Source organism: Etheostoma spectabile, chromosome 17, assembly GCF_008692095.1.
Source record: "Etheostoma spectabile isolate EspeVRDwgs_2016 chromosome 17, UIUC_Espe_1.0, whole genome shotgun sequence".
NCBI classification, from domain to species: Eukaryota; Metazoa; Chordata; class Actinopteri; order Perciformes; family Percidae; genus Etheostoma; species Etheostoma spectabile.
This window is the reverse complement of record NC_045749.1, coordinates 17,505,467-17,520,016: the sequence shown is the minus strand read 5'-3', so window position 1 is coordinate 17,520,016 and position 14,550 is coordinate 17,505,467. Positions and strand designations below refer to the sequence as shown.

Genomic DNA, 14,550 nt, shown 5'->3' with positions numbered 1-14,550 from the left:
AATATATATGTGATTTACTATTTTAGTTTGAAGTTCTGGAAATGACTAATTAGTTTATTTATTATTCACATAACATATAATTTTTGTGCATTGATCTTCCTTTAATCTAACCCTAATATTTTAAAGCTAAGCTTTTTCTCCTCTTCTAAAACACAGGGTAAAATATGTCAAGTTAATTTTCTCTGGTGTTTTTTTTTTATGTCTTTCTCTTTTTAGAAATTCAGTTATGTTCAACAATGAGCTGATGGCAGATGTTCACTTTGTGGTGGGTCAGCCTGGAAGGACCCAGCGGCTGCCAGGACACAGAGTAAGAATTTCATCAACCAGTAAAGTCACGGTAGCAGGGAGGAAATTAGCAAGCAAACAATCAGCAAGCTAGTGTTGTTCATATGTTATCAGCATAAAAATAATCTTCCTCATTGCCAGCAGTAATGGAAGTTAAATCCTTTGTGCTCCACTCTCAGTTCTGCACCATGTGTCTTTTCTAGACAGTCCTCAATTATTTATGTAAATGAGGCGGATGGATAGAGACACAGAGTGAGCGAAGGAGGAAGGGATACCCTCTTCAGCAGTCATCTCACACAGAATGGATCGCCTTTGTCTCTGGTTTAGCTCACCTTTTGAGAGATAGCCCTCAACTTTTAATCAAACACACCCAACAGCACACAGTTACAATGATAAGGCATAGAGTAGGATGCATTCATCTCTGCATCTCAAATCCTAGTTTACTTTCGTAATAATTAACTTGATTAGCTTTTGAATTTTGGATTGACAGCACAATGAATCTACAATAAATAGCCATGATTATTATAATTGGGCCCATGTTTATGCCAGTGGTAACATGCAGGTCCACATGCTTCTTTGTTTAGTCCGCCCTCTGACCTCATTGCTTTTTACAAGATGTTCACATAAATAATTAGGGTTTATAGTTGCAGAGACCATGTGCCTCATCTAAAGGCACATCATACTGTCTACTCTATTTGAATATGATTATAACACTCACATTAAATCTGGTAAGCGATTTTGCAGCCATTAATTTGGCTTGTCAGAAGAGCCCTGCATGGGTCATCTTTTGTAGTTCTTTTATATGGGACCCAAATGTATTATCTATGATTGGTAGCTGCAGTGCACTTCTTCTTTATCGAAAGCAGTTATGGAAGGACATTGAGGATGACTTGACTGCACTTTATGCTGAGACATTATGCCATTGGGATATAATATAACGATGTTCAGCGCAGCAATGTTTATTGTGTCCATTTGGCAGGAACTCAGATGTGCATTATGATTTCATTTTTTCCAAAGATATATCCTTACAACATGGAATATGCCGCTAACAGCTAAAAGGAGTGATTTATGTGGACATCTGTAAAATATAATGAGTCAAGAGGTGGAACTAATCTTACACTAATACGCAGTATTTACTGTATATACGCGTCCCTTAATGAATATCTGTGTGTAACAACAACGGCATTGTTTTCAAAAAATATTATTTCCAAGGTCTGTTTTAGATTGGGTTCACTGCAATTTCAAGAGACAATCTGTGTGCCTTTTTTGAGAAAATGTGTACCCCCCCCCACCACCACCACACACACACACACACACACACACACACACACACACAACCCACACCACACACACACACACACACACACAAACACACACACACACACACACACACACACACACACACACACCACGAGAAGTTGTTATCATAAAAGATCATGGTCTTGTATACAGTGCTTACCGCTGGAATTATTAGTAGCATTGTGTTGCATCTGATTTCATCATAAATTCAGATAAGTCATTAATTTCAGTAAATTAAACTTTTGCTGCCCTTTGTTCAGTTATGTTATTACGATTTACTGTGTTTTTTGTTGTTTTTTTCAAATCAGAGGCAATCTAGTTCATTAGAAATCCGCCTTCCTGTCCTCGGGGGAAACAGTAACTGGCTGAGCTCTGCTCATTACAGTATGTGAGAAACTCAACAGGTTCAGTCTCTCCAGTGATTAGAATTGAGGCATTGTTTAATATCCACAAACAGATTTGTGTTTTTATGTACAGTAAGAGCTACATGGGAAGTAATTGGATTTAGAACAATTCCCATTTCAAATAATCATTCTCCTTACACTGAATGTTACTACATGTCCTGTGGTTTCCATTGAAATCCTAGATGAACTTCAGCATGTTTTCATTTCGCTTTTAACTCAATCACTTTGTTTTCTATTCTTCCTCCAACAGTATGTCTTGGCTGTGGGCAGCTCAGTATTCCACGCCATGTTCTATGGTGAACTGGCTGAGAACACGGATGAAATCCATATTCCAGATGTGGAACCAGCAGCATTTCTGGCAATGCTGAAGTAAGAATTCTCTTCTGTCTTACTGTAACTTACTTCAACTGGCCCTGTTCATGTGTGTTTTCTACAATGATCTTTAAACAAATTGTGTCTTTATGTACATAACTGCTATTTTAATTTGATGGTGGTAGAAAAAAGCAAGGTTTGATGAAACTAGTTTATATACCTATCTCTGGCACATCTTGAATGAACCTGTTTTGCTACACTGACAGACAAATGATTCTATTCTATCTTAAAGATAGAATTTGTATCTGTCTATTTTCACATCATTCATTTTATTCTACTTTCTACTTCTCACAATAAATCACTCCATCCTCCTTGCTTTTCCTCAATCGCGTTTATTTCAGAGTTTTGTTTGCCGTGTCCTTGCAGGTGAGCTACAGTAGGCGGTAGATGAGGGTGTAGGAGGAATACTATTTTGTTGGCAAGTTTGATTAGTTTGCACAGTGATTTCACTCTCTTAAGAATCCCATTTCATTGTTTTGTAGCATGAATATGAACAGGCACAGCAACGCTATTGCTTACCGTACAATATTGTTATATCAGTCTGTTTCAACCATAATCAACTACTAACTTCAAATGAAGTTATCTTTGTCATATTTGTCATAATATAATTATCTTCTAAAAACAGGTTTACGTCGTATTGCATGTCATTTCTGTGGTGTTTGGTCTGTTGTCTATAAAGCTGAGAAAGTCACATTTTATTTCAACAGGTACATTTACTGTGATGAGATTGACCTGAGTGCTGACACAGTGTTGGCCACTCTTTATGCTGCCAAGAAATACATTGTCCCTCACCTGGCACGCGCCTGCGTCAACTTCCTGGAGACCAGCCTGAGTGCCAAGAATGCCTGTGTGTTACTCTCCCAGAGCTGCCTGTTTGAGGAGCCGGAGTTGACACAGCGCTGCTGGGAGGTGATTGATGCCCAGGCCGAGCTGGCGTTACGCTCAGAGGGCTTCTGCGACATCGACGCCCAGACCCTGGAGAGTATCCTACAGCGAGAGACACTAAATGCTAAAGAGATAGTGGTGTTTGAGGCGGCGCTCAACTGGGCTGAGGCTGAGTGCCAGAGACAGGACCTTACCTCGTCGACTGACAACAGGCGTAAGGTATTGGGAAAGGCCATGTTCCTGATACGTATCCCTACAATGGCTCTGGATGATTTTGCCAATGGAGCAGCCCAGTCGGGCGTGTTGACGCTTAATGAAACCAATGACATCTTCCTGTGGTACACGGCAGCCAAGAAACCTGAGCTACAGTTTGTAAGCATGCCTAGGAAGGGCCTGACACCCCAGCGCTGCCACAGATTCCAGTCCTGTGCCTACCGAAGCAATCAGTGGCGCTACAGGGGCCGGTGTGACAGTATACAGTTTGCAGTGGATAAAAGAGTTTTCATTGCTGGATTTGGACTGTATGGATCCAGCTGTGGCTCAGCAGAATACAGTGCCAAGATTGAGTTGAAACGTCAAGGAGTACTGCTGGGACAAAACCTCAGCAAATACTTCTCTGATGGTTCCAGCAACACCTTCCCAGCGTGGTTTGAGTATCCAGTTCAGATCGAGCCTGATACTTTCTACACTGCCAGTGTGGTCCTGGATGGGAATGAGCTCAGCTACTTTGGACAGGAAGGGATGACAGAGGTGCAGTGTGGGAAAGTGACATTTCAGTTTCAGTGCTCCTCGGACAGCACTAACGGCACGGGGGTGCAGGGGGGACAGATTCCTGAGCTCATCTTCTACGCTTGACAAACCATGTGCACACATTGACTGAATTTCAATGCACTTATGGACTATAGAAAATGATCACTTTGTGCATAGTGTCACTTTCTGGTATTTATTTTTGTCACTAATGTGCAAAAGAAATCTTATTTCAGACGTGCGATAGGGTCTAGTGTGGTTTTGATTTCAGTAATTGGTCCACTTGAGTAGGACCAGGTAGATGTCTTAAGATGTTGGATTGTTCTGATACATAGATGAACAAAGGTCCGGAAAAATTAAAAATATCTTGCACTAGATGTGCATGTATATATGCATATATGTAAATTCTGATATGTATATGATGACAGAATTGTGGCCAATGCGGGCCACTAAGATATCTTATATACTTATTATGCTATAGTATGTTTATTATTTCTATGCTTGCATAGAATGCACATATATAGCAATACTTGTGAGAAAAAAGGCTGTATGACACTCAATACCAACATAAACGTTCATTAGGTATTTGTATTTGAGTGATTTCAATTGAATCTGCAGCTTTTTGATACTTTGAAACTAGTACGGGGCACTTAGAGCAGGCTTGAGGGGTCTTAGATTAGGGGGCACTAGATATAATGAGACACAGAGCCCATACAGCATCTCTCTCTCTGTAGCATGTGGCTCTGCACCTGCACTCATCTCAGTCACTCCAGTGAAGTTTCATTTAGATATGTGTCATCAGATTTACAGTGAAATGTGATCAACGTTCACCACTACACAGTAGAGTGGAAGATTTGTTTGGTTTAATCTGTCTGCATTGCAGTACTGCTCCATTTTCAGCTAACGTGTACTACTAATTGTTCTGGCGCCTTGGTTTTGTTTACAGCAAAAAGCTCAATGATTGATTCAGTGTTAGCAACTGTTTATCTTATGGACTTTTACTTCTTCTTTGTTAAAAACTGTTAACTGCTGAGCACTCCCAATGTGATATATGATTATACAGTATCAGTATTTGCATACTGTATATGCTAGAGAATTGCACTGATGTTGGTTTGTAATCAAATTGGTTATTTTGTTTTACTTGTGTTTTTTTATTGAGGCAGATTATTTTTGATTTACTGTGCTACTGGATATTTTTTTCTGGTGTAAGATGAACATCCAAAGGCATCTGCTGATGACAGTGGATGGCCAAACCGGTGTTCATGCCCTGTGTTTACGTGCTACAGTGCTGGGAGACCAACGAATGTGTATGATTGTTGATGATGCAAATAAACAAAACAAATGGTACAGTCTGGTTGTTGATCCCATCAGTAATAAGCATTAGAACATCACATTTGTCTGAAATTAGGAGATGGGGACAGATGATGCCCTTCGGCACTGCAGGGATTTACAATGCCAAGGAGAGCTGTCTGATGATTGATGGTCCCTGTCTTCATGCCACTTATACACCCTGTTTTTTGTCTGTCAAACTCCAACTCTAGTCTGCAACCCACTGAACTACACAACATTATACTTCCCCCTCCTTAATATGAATTTTAATAGACTACAACTATAAAGTATGGCTTTTTGATGTGCAATAACTTCTGCAAAGGTCTGACGTCATTGACAGCATGTCAGACAACCTCTACAACATTAACTTTTTACAGACTGCAGTCATAAAGAATGTCTCCTTGACTTGGCAATCTTGTTTTCAAGTCTCAAGAGATAGAAAGGGAATGAAATTACAATCTTGAACATCTTAAACTTCAAAAATGTGGAATTCCCAGCATACCACACTAGCCGTTTGACCCTCGGTCAATCTTGTGTGTCTGGCTGTGCAGATAACAACAAAGGACAGCGAGTCTCAAAAGAGGATGTCTACTCCTGTTCGTATCTTTGTCTTTCAAACACTCTTGAAATGGCACACTTGTGTTGTAGATGAAGTGCAAAGTTCTAATCACAAATACAATCGCTGAGGCACTGACAATGCAATGGATTAACAAATACACTTAATTTTTTTAATTTTCTCAAAATAAGATGAGTCATTAACTGAATCTCAAGACGAATCATATGTCATCTCTTTGTGAACAGTAGTTTATGTTCAAAAAGATATCACTCCTGGGAGCTTATGGCAGGTACTTGATAACCAAGGAACTCAATAATATTGAGACCAAGTTTGACATCGCCAAAGAGCATGAAGCCCTTGATGAATTGAGCTCAATATGTTAGGGGACTCTGTGCTTCTGTGCGATTTTTCATGATTGTGGCGCTAATGTTGTAAGCAAGATCATTAATTGCACTGGAGGCGGCGGGAGACTAGAATGTGCCAGGAGTCCAAAGCAGGCCTGCTTTCAACAGACACACAGAGACACACTTAGTTACATTTTGCAAATGTAGCTGGTCTATGGCAGCAGCATTACAATTCAGGTTCAGTCTACAGTGATATAATGAGCTGTGTAAGAAGCATTTGTGTCATCTCTGAAGCAAAAACAAAAGACCTTTCCTCATTTTGTTTTCCCGAAACAATTGCCACTCAAGCCCATAGACCTGACATTTGTTGGTGTTGGTCACAGTCAGCTTAGAAGGCAGAAGTGTTGCCAGCGGCTACCAGCTCACTGCCAGAGCTATGATAAAAAAAGCTCTGGATCTGTTGGATCAATAGCAAGACCTAAATCAGCAGTTCTGTTGGCAACTCTAATCACTTGCAATTATCCTTTAAAATATAAATCAATTTTAGACTCACTATGTGATAGGCAATATTTAGTGAAAAGGCAGTTTTCTTTATTTTATGAGAGGTGACAATTATTGTGGTAAGCCAGTGTAATTATATGAATGATGTATAGGACATACCACGTATTACTGATGAGGAAGTCAGTGTAGTGATACAATATTTTAGGATTACTCACTCACATATACAGTGCTGGCATCCTGTTTGATTTTACCACTGACATTTTAATACATAATTCAAAGTGTTTACAGTCTTACATCTGTTTTTCAAAGTATAGAAGAAGATGACATGTACTACTCATCAGTAATCATACATGTGACTGTGAGTTCTGTACATACCATAGATAAGCTTTGGAATAAATTGCGGGGTAAGCGGGGGATAGGAAAAGGGAATACATAGTTGGTGGATACTGACACAGACCGGGCACATATTGCCCAGGAAAGTCTCATTGAGGGTTTAATTACTGTTCAATACGAATAAAGGATGAAAAGATTCAGTTGGACTTGAGGGAGGAATGTGGATTACCACTGATCAACATTCTTAAGGCTCTAAGATTGATTGTTCCAAGTGCAGATAAATCTGTGCCAAAAAGTCCTTTTTGTATCTTAGGAGGGGTGATGTTCTTTCCTTAATCTGTGGTTGACATGCTGCACAAACAATCACATCACTGACTACTGGGCATATTAATGTGGTGCGGGGTTAAACAGGATATAAATGTCTCCTAAATTAACCTAACTGAAAACATACCACTCAAAGGAAAGGAAAATGGTGAGAGGAACCACATTGTTGTTTTACCATATCAAACATCAGTCTGTTCACTGCAGGCAATCACATATCCACTCCTCAACATCCCGAAAATTTCCATCCTTGCAAAATTTCAATGAATTAATAATGGACAAAGAGAGGAGGGAAACACGGCTGTGGGTTTAAAGAATTCATCAAAGAAAATAATTTAAAAATCTTTTTTTTTAATTCAACAAATCTCAAAGGAAATCTCAAAGCCCTTTTCTACTACGTCCCCTTTTAACATTTTTTTTCCCAAAGATGTATGTGTATCTTTACAACATAGTATACTGTCGCATTCCAAGTGCAAAAACTGCCCAGTAAGTGTAATGAGAGCATATGGCAAGGGCTGCTGAAGGTTACAATGAATTACTGTAATCCTGATAGATGTAAGGGTATCTGAGCCCCCCACTACCCTTATTGCGCTAACCTCAGCCTACTGGCAGCCAGTCAGGCAGGAGCAAGGCAGGGGGTGAGAGAAGAATGGAAAGGGGGAGACACAGGTAAAGTGACAAGTCTGTTCTGACTAGTATTCAGGCAAAGAGCTCATTCCTTTTACAATTATCACATAGACAATTAGTGGACAGTCTAAGTGGCAATTAATCACACGTTAAAATGGCATAAGGTCACACAGTTCCGATAGAAGGTGTGGGTGGAAGCAGTTAGAAAGCAGGAGTTTGATTGATGATAGCCAAATTCACTTCTTTGTCCTCCCCATTTCCAACCTTGTGGTGCTAAAGACCTGCAAAACTTAAGGGATATTATTTCAAATAATCTCCTATCTCAGAGCTGGTGCCTCCGTGTGTCTCATTTATCTATTTACTTATTTATTCATTGCTATCAGGCATAGCTGGCCAAGGCATTGAAAGACCAGTTTTTATGCTAGATTAGTCTGTTTATAGCAATGTCGCTCAGCTCCAGATGGATCAATATGGCTGGGATTTCTGGAGGTAAGCGTTCCTTGTATCATGTGAATTACGATTGCTGAAAAGAGTGGAAATACGCTTCTGGTGGACAATGGGAGCTGCAGGGCCTATACAAAGGAGCCAAAACATTGTGACAGAGTATCAGGCACACACTGGAAGTATATTATATTAGCTTCCAATGGTGCAGAGGTAAATACCCTGTTTACATAATTGTGTGTTTGTCCCATGAAATACGAATCCAGAAGGTATATGAATGCTGCACTCAGACAAAAAGTAGTTCATTCACGTGCACTGAATGCTGAATTTGTTGGTGATGCACTATGCTAATCAAGCTATTTATTCCCACAACCATGGTATCGTATACCTGTCACCCACAGCCATTACGGCAAGGCTTGATCAAAACCTTGAATGTTGGCAGCTTCCTACTGAGAGAGGTGATGAGGGCTGAGCATGCTATTTTTTGGATGTACTCTCGAGCCTCTATTCATACTGCAGAATGTCCTCTAAGGCAGCTCCATGGCTTTGATAGTATGGAGTGAGAGGGCCCTTTTCTCCCCAGGGTCTGATATAATGAGGGTGAGCTTACTAAACATGATCTGCGGCTCTCTTGAATAAGCTACTTGAAACAGCTCGAGCCTGAAACAGTACAACAAACAGCACTGATTCATTTGTACACATGCTCTCGCACTCTACCTCTCTCTCTGTGAGCCGTATCAGGGAGGGCTAATGTGTTTTAATGTTGTGGAGTGATTCAGAGATGGAGAAAGAGCACAGAGAGGCACACAAGTCTAGCTTTGTGAGAGTTCATTCAAAACAGGAACATAGGAAAATCTGGTTTTCCAGTTTAATTATTTAAGCACAAAGAAAATGTGAAGTGGCAGATTTTACATGATTGCAGTCATGATTTGCGTTTTTAAATATGAATAAAAATTCACTGTATAGTTATTGCCAGAATAAAGCTTTAACTGTGCTATTTCTCCCATTCGGTCTTTATCTGCTTTAGGATCTTATCACTTGGCAGCAGGGAGTCTGGTAATCAACAGAGACATTATACTGGGAAGAAGGTGTTTCCTTTGTCAAAACAATCAGAAATATCAACTAGACTAGGAGTCAGCAAAATGTAACAGTGCTAAAGAAAGAAAAGCAATTCCTGTCCTTGAATACAAATTTACAAGGGTGAATTTTTTTTGCTGAATGCCTATTTTCTCTCAATTTAACCTTAAAATGACCGCATTTTAAAAATTTCTGTTTGAATTATGGCACCAAGTATAACATTATCCATAGAAGAGTTATTGTGATATTGCGCCCAAGTTCTTTGAAATCCAACTGAGCTCTACCAGCCTGCTTTTCTGGCCTAATTTAAAAAGTGGAGCGCTGTCTCTTGTTCCTCTGCCCTTTTTTTATGTCCTGCTTACCCCAGGGACTTAAACGTCCATACAATTAGCATCGTTCAGAAACGCATTACCAAGGTGTTTCTGTCCTAATGCAAACTGTGATGCACAATTCGTTATAACGTAAAGATTTTATGTTCAATCAAAGAGGGATTGAGAGTGATACACCTGCATTCACACAGCAGCTTCACATTTCCGTGATCTGTTCACATCAACATTATTGCAGCTGCACGATCCCAGCCTAATTGTCAAGCTGTACCTTTATATAACCTTTCAGAGATTTATAGGAGCTACAATCAGTGTTCACCTGACCTAACTAAAACTCTTCCTGCCCATGCTTTTTTGAGTTGAGCCCCAAACTATTTGCTCACTGCCCTCAATAATGGCCTCAATTTAAGCTTCACCGTGCCTCACCTTCCCCTTATTTCCGCTTCCCTTTGACATACCAAAGCATTTCTTGTTGAGCTGCTGGAAATAATCACAGGACATGAGATGAATAAAAGTGCTGTGTTTTGTTGAAGTTTTCCGAGTTTCACTTGGTGTGTTTTGTATTCTTGCGCAGGCAGCCTAGCTTAAACTTGACACATTATAGAAGCTTTGTACAGAAGAAAGCCAGGTGACAGCTCTGACACATAAAGCTGCTTATACTGTAGGTCCTATGAAAATAATGAAATTATACTTCTATAGATAAAGAGAGCATCACCTTTATTTAAAGCGCTCATCCCAAACAGATCCACTGTCTGCAGGACTGTAAGTAATGTGTGTTTGTACTGGCAGGCAATCATACATGTAGACAGGCGTGGGACAAACATTATTTATTTGTTTAGGGGAGGTGGAATATACGCTTCATGTGTTTTTCACATGGTTGTAAAGGAGGAAGAACACTATGATTGTCAATGTGTGGGCAGATGTCATTTTAGTGGCATTTCTGCTGAACCTGTGATGCTGTCATGTTTATCTAGTAGATGGTAGCAGTGGGATTAGAGGTAGAATAACAACGTGTGTAATCATGTTTGTAAACCACAACATAGAAGTGAGATTTACAGTTTTGCTATGATAAATGCTGGAATTGACATATTTTCTATTGACATACTGAGCTTTTAATCTTCATGTGTGGAATTTGCATCTGTTAAATAATGTAGAACGATTGAGAGAACTAAAGAGAAAACAGAACAGGATGAAAAACTTTGGATTCCCTGACAGAAAACGTGCAGAAGATCTTGACCACACCAACGCAATAAAGAGTCAACAGAGAGATGTACTATCAACCGACCAGTGGCACATCTAATTCCGACATCACAGGCTTTCAATTATTATGTTGTCACCCAAAGCAACACTGAAGCAAGCAGAGCAAGAACAGAACATTAGCAAGCGACCACTGCTAAAATACATCTGCTTGCAATTCTTGCAGAATTAGAATTTGTGAATGAAGGTGGAACAATATAACATATTTAAATATACTCAAAATGTGCAAGGTCATGAAAAGAGCATTGATACTATAAAAAAGTTAATACTATGTGAATAATTAATATCTTCTATCAAGTACCACTGGTTTCATTAAAAATACAAAGTCTGTAGTTTTTGCAGCAACAGATTTCTCAGTTTACAAGAAAACTGAATGAGTTCCAAAACAGGTTTTGACATCCCCCCTTAGCATCTCCCTGCACATCCCTCCAATGCAAAGAAGAGACGCATTAAATATCAAAAGGCCACGTACGTCAGCTCAACAAGATTGGAATGGAGGGGATTTTCCTCCAGTGTGCAGCGCTGCACCTCCAGCAGCACTTATGACCATGGGGAGGAGGAGGGGTAGCTGGAATTTCCATTTCTCAATGATGAAATTCTTTTCATCATGCCTCTTTTGCATAACAAAGGTGCACAAAATGCATTATATATGGTAAAGTGTAACTGTGAACCGCCACACGTAGGCTGTCTTTCCAACACAGGCCTCAATTTCCAAGAATTGAAGCTTCTGCACCATATCCATCATTGCCTTTGAGAGGTTAAAAATATCCCCACCCACCACCATCTCAACATGACAAGTATGCAGGAGTCACTAACCATTCATTTAATGTGATTAGAGTGCTCATGTAATTTCAAAACTATTTCATCCAATGACTCTAATATGCAAGGATTGCACATGGACTGCTGTTTCCTGATGATATTTGTACCGTACCTATATGAATACATTCTTTTAATTTGCTATATCATTAAAGCCTGTGATGAGGACAATGACTTTTTTTTTTTTTACCCTACACAGTTCAGTGAAGCACGGAGAAGGAGCTGTTGGTTTGTAATATTTCATTAGAGGTCCATTATGCGGATGAAAGGGATGGGATGAATAGAAGGGCCATAACAGCTGAGGATTCATGCCAGGTGTCACTCTTATTTAATCGAGCCACTAAAGACAAAGAGGCGGCCTGAAGTAAAGCCTATCAGTAACAGGCCTGACTCCAGATGACAAGTGGCACAGTAACCTGTGATTAAAGGGACATACATGAGGCTTTAGGGCACCTCACCCTGCATAAGTGACAAAGACTCAGTGGAATCTAAAATATTCTACATTTGATTAAAGGTAACAGATCTGCACTTGAAAAAATGTAGCAAGGACGACAATGTGCATTTGTTATTTACATTTGTTTGTTTTCATGATAAACATTGTGGGAGGTTGAGCATATGTGCAGGTTTTACTCAGCTCTTGATAAAGGAGATATTTCAGTTGCTGTGTGCCACACTGGATCTGTCTATGGCTGAACCAACTGTGATCAATAGCCTCAGATGTTTCATTAACTAGCTGTCTAACTTGACTATTTAGATTAAGCTGATGGCTGATCAGGTTTGAACACATTCCAGATTCCCTGAATACAATAGTCTTGGCAAGCACCAGAGAAAGCAACACAGGTCTTTGTACCAAGGCCTAAATTAGGAGGTTAGATTAATGTTACATATCAAATGAAGACTATAAACATTTGAAAAAACTACGGTTTTAAAAGTGAAAAATGGGATTCAAACATTTAAAAACAAGATTTGAATGTCTAAAATAATGACTTCACTCTTACGTTTGCTGGGTAATGTTTTTAATGTTCCAAATCTGTGATGATTCAACTTTCTTTAAGTAATCTTTTTCAGCTTTGCATTTTAGGATTCCTGACATTTTTCAACAGTTACAAATCTATAATAAACCAACCAACTATTCTTATTTTAGTTACAACTGCTCCTCCCAGTTTTGCTAAGGACCATCTTGGTCCACCTTAAGGCTAGTCTCGCATGGCCAGACCTATCCCCATAGGTTTTGGACAGCGCTAAGCTCTGCACCAAGCAACGGTTCCTCTGCAAAACGGTCTCGGAAAGGAACTTGTTTTGGTGGAACATTTTCACCCTGATAAAAGAAAAGGCCACATACAATATTACATAAAGTTAACTGTTCACACAATACAGTAACGTGAGCTATTCAAATTAGATGGATACATGGTTAAATGTAATTTGATCTTACCAGTGTATTGCTGTGTGGACTTCGTCCACAGCAATCCCACCAATCGGTCCCACTTAGCGTAAATTCTATTAATATATTCTTTGTTAATCTTTACAATCATTCCCCCAAAACAACCAAGCAGGCAAATTGTATGTTCTCTATGTTGTGTTAAAATAAATTACAAAAAATGTTAATCACAAAAAAAGATAAGCAGTATTAATGTTTGATGTGTGACAGTAATCTAAACTCATACTCAGTGGAAACTGCAGCTAAATATATCTCAACAGGGAGAACGGTCGACTGATCTTAAAGAATCACCGGGCACTAGTGGGAATGAATGTGGACACAGGCAGACACATTATATGAATTATACTTAAGCAGTGCTCTCCAACTCATTCTGATATTCAATACAGCACTTCAGGACCTCAAGAAGATTTGCAGGATTAGAGGTTGTAAACCTGGCAAGCTCGATATATTGATCCCCCCCCTCACTGAGAGCTGCATTCAATTTCCCAACAATTAGATGCACCTGAAGGTTAATATGATGCTTTGTTAATCTGTTGTGTTGACTAAAATCTCTCTCTCTCTCTCTCTCTCTCTCTCTCTCTCTCTCTCTCTCTCTCTCTCTCTCTCTCTCTTTCTCCTCTCTCTCTCCTCTCTCTCCTCTCTCCTCTCTCTCTCTCTCTCTCTCTCTCTCTCTCTCGCCCCCTCCAACACATACAACTTCTTGAGAAGTTTACACAACCAAGCTAAAGTTGATTAAAAAAAGGAATTGAAAAAAAAACAATTTGGAAATTGATGTCAATGCAATAATTTAAAAAAAGAAGGAAAAACACCAATTTTCTTTGTGAATGAACAATGTGTTGTAAATAAATAAATGTTCTTTCTTAAAATACAAGGGGCATAAGTATACACAACCCTATGTTAAATTCCCATAGAGGGAGGCACATTTGTATTTTTAAAGGCCAGTTATTTCATGGATCCAGGATACTATGCATCCTGATAAAGTTCCCTTGGCCTTTGGAATTAAAATAGCACCACATCATCACCATACCTAAAGACTGGCATGGTTTTATTTCAGTTAGCCTGATTGCTGGTTTGATTTGCATTGAATCTTATGGAACGTTCCCCATGCCTATCCCTAATTTTTTGAATTAAGGCATTAAGATCAATTTCCAAAAGAAGTTTTTTTATTCCTCTTTTTAATCAACTTTAGCAT

The 14,550-nt window shown here is 39.3% G+C and overlaps 1 protein-coding gene and 1 long non-coding RNA gene across 3 annotated transcripts in view; one reads left to right on the top strand and one right to left on the bottom strand.

The window, feature by feature from the left end:
• Nucleotides 1-5,339, top strand: part of btbd3b (BTB (POZ) domain containing 3b) — a 7,113-nt gene extending 1,774 nt beyond the window's left edge. Inside the window, exons 2-4 of the mRNA XM_032540569.1 lie at nucleotides 217-307; nucleotides 2,239-2,357; nucleotides 3,068-5,339. Coding sequence (XP_032396460.1) covers nucleotides 217-307; nucleotides 2,239-2,357; nucleotides 3,068-4,100 — 1,243 coding nt within the window. The 3' untranslated portion in view covers nucleotides 4,101-5,339. The remainder of the gene's footprint in view (nucleotides 1-216; nucleotides 308-2,238; nucleotides 2,358-3,067) is intronic.
• LOC116704884 (uncharacterized) overlaps nucleotides 1-14,550 on the bottom strand; it is a 115,124-nt gene that overhangs the window by 53,536 nt on the left and 47,038 nt on the right. The gene's annotated exons all lie outside the window — the stretch shown is intronic.